Source organism: Rutidosis leptorrhynchoides, chromosome 8 (genome assembly GCF_046630445.1).
Source record: "Rutidosis leptorrhynchoides isolate AG116_Rl617_1_P2 chromosome 8, CSIRO_AGI_Rlap_v1, whole genome shotgun sequence".
In the NCBI taxonomy this organism is placed as follows: Eukaryota; Viridiplantae; Streptophyta; class Magnoliopsida; order Asterales; family Asteraceae; genus Rutidosis; species Rutidosis leptorrhynchoides.
The window spans coordinates 335,409,857-335,414,632 of record NC_092340.1 but is presented as its reverse complement, the minus strand read 5'-3'; the positions used below and the strand labels follow the sequence as shown (position 1 = coordinate 335,414,632).

Below are 4,776 nucleotides of genomic sequence, written 5' to 3'. Positions count from 1 at the left end.
GAAGTTGCATCCAAAGATGAAAAGTGGGTGGCTGCTATGAACGAAGAAATCAGAATGATTGAGAAAAACAACACATGGGAGTTAGTTGATCCTCCAGAAGACAAAGAAATCATCGGAGTTAAGTGGGTTTACAAAACAAAGCTCAACCCTGATGGATCTATACAAAAACACAAAGCAAGGCTAGTAGCTAAAGGCTACTCGCAACAACCAGGAGTCGACTACACCGAAACCTACGCACCTGTAGCACGACTGGATACTATACGAGCACTTGTGGCACTAGCAGCTCAACGAAGATGGAAGATTCACCAACTAGATGTAAAATCAGCCTTTCTAAATGGATTTCTAGAAGAAGAAATTTACGTAGAACAGCCACAAGGGTTTATTAAGAAAGGAAAAGAAGATCAAGTCCTAAAGCTAAAGAAAGCCTTATATGGACTAAAACAAGCACCACGTGCTTGGTATAGCCGCATTGACAGCTACTTCACAAGTTCAGGATTCAGGAGGAGTCAAAGTGAGCCCACACTCTACATCAAAACCCAAGGTAAATCTGACACTCTCATTATTTCCTTGTATGTCGATGATCTTATATATACGGGAAACAATGAGAGAATGATAAAAGAATTTAAACAAGACATGATGAAAACATTCGAGATGAGCGACCTTGGATTGATGCGCTATTTTCTTGGCATCGAAATCAGTCAAGAAAATGAAGGCATCTTCATATGCCAAAAGAAATATACGGAAAATCTCCTGAAAAAATTTAAACTATACGGTTGTAAAACCGTCGCCACACCACTAGTTGCAAATGAGAAGATGAGACAAGAAGATGGATCGGAGAAAGCAGATGTTTCAAGATTCAGAAGTCTCATTGGAAGTCTACTATATCTAACAGCAACAAGACCAGACATCATGTACGCAACGAGTCAGCTATCCAGGTACATGAAAAACCCTACTCAAATACATTACGGAGCTTCTAAAAGAATATTAAGATACTTGCAAGGTACCATGGACTACGGAATATGGTACAAGCCCACTATAGACTCGAAGCTTCAGGGATACACAGATAGTGATTGGGCCGGATCGGTGGATGACATGAGAAGTACTTCCGGATACGCATTCACACTTGGATCTGGTGTATTCTCATGGACATCAAAGAAACAAGAAACTGTGGCACAATCATCAGCCGAAGCCGAGTACGTCGCAGCCGCTAACTCAGCTAATCAAGCTAAATGGCTAAGAATCCTGTTTTTCATGGAAGAACAAAACACATTGATATCAAATATCACTTATTACGAGAAGTCACCGCTAAGAAAGAGATTGAATTAAAATACTGCAAGACTGAAGAGCAAATTGCAGACATATTCACCAAAGCACTCCCAAGACCAAAGTTCGAGTTCTTACGCAACATGCTCGGAGTAACATCGAAAAACATTAAGGAGGAGTGTTAAAATGTAATGTTTTTCTAGAATTGTCTAGATTAATTATAGATAGTAGATATTTAAGTATAGATATTTAGTAAGTGATAATATGTAGAAATCACTAGATTAGCTAGAAGATTCTAGCTTGATCATTAGCCAACTTAAGATGGCTATAAATAGCCACCATGTATTGCAAAGTAGATGTACCAAAAATTTGAAGCAATAAAATCATTCCTTTAAAAACACTAAGTCTTCATATCCTACAAAACATCCCCTCATTTATAATAGTTCAACCAATATCACCACTAGTTTGATACATTCAAAACTAAACATCAATTATAATTAACAACAATTCTAACAATACTCTTTGTTAAAACGACATATTTATATTTAGACATTGTGTGCTATGGCCTTTTGCTAGAGAAAAGGTAGGTTCATGAACTCGAGTGTTTACTTTAACTTAAATATCAATTCTCAATTTGAATCTCATCATCAAAACATAGATTAATGTTTGTATATTAACGTTGAATTTAAAACTAACAAATGCATATTTTAGTAAATTTCTCGAAAGTAAATTGATTCAAACAGTGATATAATCAGCCGAGTCAACCTTCATTTATGTTTGACAAACTTGCATGAACCATGGCCTGTCATAATATACATAAACGACGATTAAGGAAAACATTTAAAACATACAATCTTCTTAAGGGCAGAATTACATATTAAGAAATTAAAATTAGTGAAAAATATTTTTATAAAAGAGATTAGCGACAAATTTGAAATTTTGATCGACAACATTTACCCAAAAAATAAATAACGAAATTTAGCTGCTTGAAAAAAATTAACATGCTTAATTACTTGGATCAACATCAGTGATAAAGGCAGCAGCATTGAAATAGCAAGTGGCTCCTTTTGGTTTCATCCTTTGATAATAGCTGTTGAATGCAAAAGATGCATGATCTTTGATGTTATTTGGTAGAAAACAAGGCTGGTTTGCTTGAATGTTACTACAATCTGCACCATTTTCACATGCCCAAATAAGTGCCCTTTGCAACTCCTCATCTGTGACTTGCTCATCAGCTATGCACCATTCTTCAAATTGCCCATCTACGTACACTACTCAAACCACTAAAGATCATCTCATCACATCGAAAAAGAAATAAAAAGATAGCGCAAAGTCCTAACCACTATCATCAAGGATGGTTCTGATTATATAATGGTTAACAATTAATGTACTTAATTTATATCTACTACGTATTAGATAGTGATAGTTGGTTGTTATTGTACCGAGATTTAAGCGTGTAGATTGTTTATAAACGGGGATAAAAAAAAACATTCGCGTTTCCTGCGGGGTGGTTTTGGTCGGTACGGTCGGTTAATTGAATGATTTTTATAAAAAAATGGTTAACGGTTGGTTATTTGAACGTTTAATAATTAAAGGAATGAAAAAGGAAGTGAGAAAAATCTTGACGGTTAACGGTCGGTTAATTAAACAGTTAAAAAAGAAAAGGTGAACAGCTGATTAATTAAATGTTTTAAAGACAAAGAAATAACGGTTGGTTAATTAAACGTTTAAAATATAAAGGAATGAAAAAATAAAGTGTACAAAAGTTGTAAAGAAAATTATAGAGTAAAAAAGGAAAGGGAAAACAATTTGTTTTAGAAATACAAAAATTTTGAAAAAACTTACACAATGACCAAAATACCCCTATGAACAAAACAATAGGTGATACTGTTCACAGGTCTAAGGTGTTAATTAACCTTCACCCCTTTTAGTACGTAGATATAATAGAATATAATTGTTAAGGTTGTCGTTAACAAATATAAAATAATAATAATAATAACAATGCAAATTTTATGTTAGAATTTGTTTAAGGATATTTTTGAAAGATAATATCAAATGATTGTGGACCTATCAAAAGTTATGACAGTTTATTCTCAGAAAAATGACACAACATCCGCCAGTGACTACAATACAAGTAATAATTGCATAATACATTGAATATAACCTCAAAATCGAGCATGATTACCTGATTTGTGTGGCAAAGTAAATAAGAAAACTGATATAAGAAGAAGGATCTTGACGAATGCATGAGCCATTACTTAATTTGTGTGTTTCAAACTATATGTGATATAAGTTGTGTGATGGAAGGTATATTGTAAACTCGTTTTTTTTGGGCAGTAACTTTTTTATATAAAATCAAGCAATGAAATGATAATGATAGGAACCTTTAATGATTAACTAGTACTAGAATAACTTTTGTATAGTACGAGCAAAAATGTCTCTAATACACTTCCTTAAAGTCCGATGTCACTTTATATGAAACTTCATTAAGATGATGGTCTTTGAAAAGATAAAGTGATATTAAAGCAGAAATATGTGATCTAAAGATAATTACACTAGAATAGTCTATTTCAGCAAAAACTCGGCTTACCAAAAAAAAAAAAAAAAAAAAAAAAAAAAAAAAAAAAAAAAGATGAGCAAAAAAATAAAAAGGAAAAATCTAACTTGTGCCCTAAAGGCACTTATTAAGGTAATTAATGATGTAAATATTTCCATGAATATTATAAATTTGTAATTAATAAATATGTAGATTTAGAAATTTGAGAGTTTCATGAATTAATTTTGTGATATATTTAGAATTTTTGAGTGAAATAAATGAGGCTTAACTCATGCCCTTAGGGCATAAGTTAGCCAAACCCAAAAAGAAATAACTGCCACTAAATTCTAGGGGTGTTTAAATTCGGATATTAAAATTTTAGATGTCCTGCAATTCCGATAGTGAATTTTGCTATTCGAATATGAAAAAAATCCATATTTGAATATTAATAATATAATAATTATAACTATTATATTAAAAGTAAATAATAATAATAAAGTTCGCTCAAAGCTGAGTATTTATATTTTTTAATAATAATAATAATAATAATTTTAATTATTAGTATTAATAAATGTCTTTTAATTTTTTTAGAAAATTAAAATACAATTATTATATATAAGTTGTACAATATGTTTTAAAATTTGAGTGTTCTGTAGAAGATTTTACAATTTAAGAGAGATTATTATTTCCTTTTATAAAAGATTTCGTATTATTTTTTTAATTAAATTAATATAAAATTATGACATTATTATTATAAAAATTAAAAGTAATTAGTTTAATGATAACATTATCGTTTTAGAATTTTATATGACTATATAGATAGATTATTGATTATGATAAGTGTTGAATAACTCTAAATAAATGAGATTACCAATTATTCACGAAGGGTAAAAGTTGGGCTTCTCCACCATGTCTCTAAGTTCGAATTTCATTGGTCATAAACACTCTAATGTAGCCACACCAACTTTCAAAAAAAA

At 31.1% G+C, this 4,776-nt stretch overlaps 1 protein-coding gene across 1 annotated transcript; it reads right to left on the bottom strand.

The window, feature by feature from the left end:
- Window positions 1-2,030: 2,030 nt before the first annotated feature.
- On the bottom strand, window positions 2,031-3,518 carry LOC139864523 (glucan endo-1,3-beta-glucosidase 4-like). The gene is made up of 3 exons (XM_071853104.1): window positions 3,449-3,518; window positions 2,277-2,525; window positions 2,031-2,065 (listed from the first exon to the last, which is right to left on the bottom strand). Exons 1-3 carry the CDS (start codon window positions 3,516-3,518, stop codon window positions 2,031-2,033), a joined length of 354 nt encoding a protein of 117 aa, XP_071709205.1.
- Between the last annotated feature and the right edge of the window lie 1,258 nt (window positions 3,519-4,776).

What these genes read in the sequence shown, in the direction of transcription:
- LOC139864523 (XM_071853104.1), bottom strand. Translation starts at nt 3,518, where the DNA reads ATGGCTCATGCATTCGTCAAGATCCTTCTTCTTATATCAGTTTTCTTA. An exon ending in TACTTTGCCACACAAATCAG is followed by an intron (nt 2,526 to 3,448) that starts GTAATCATGCTC and finishes TAGTGTACGTAG; the next exon opens with ATGGGCAATTTGAAGAATGG. An exon ending in TATCACTGATGTTGATCCAA is followed by an intron (nt 2,066 to 2,276) that starts GTAATTAAGCAT and finishes ATATTATGACAG; the next exon opens with GCCATGGTTCATGCAAGTTT.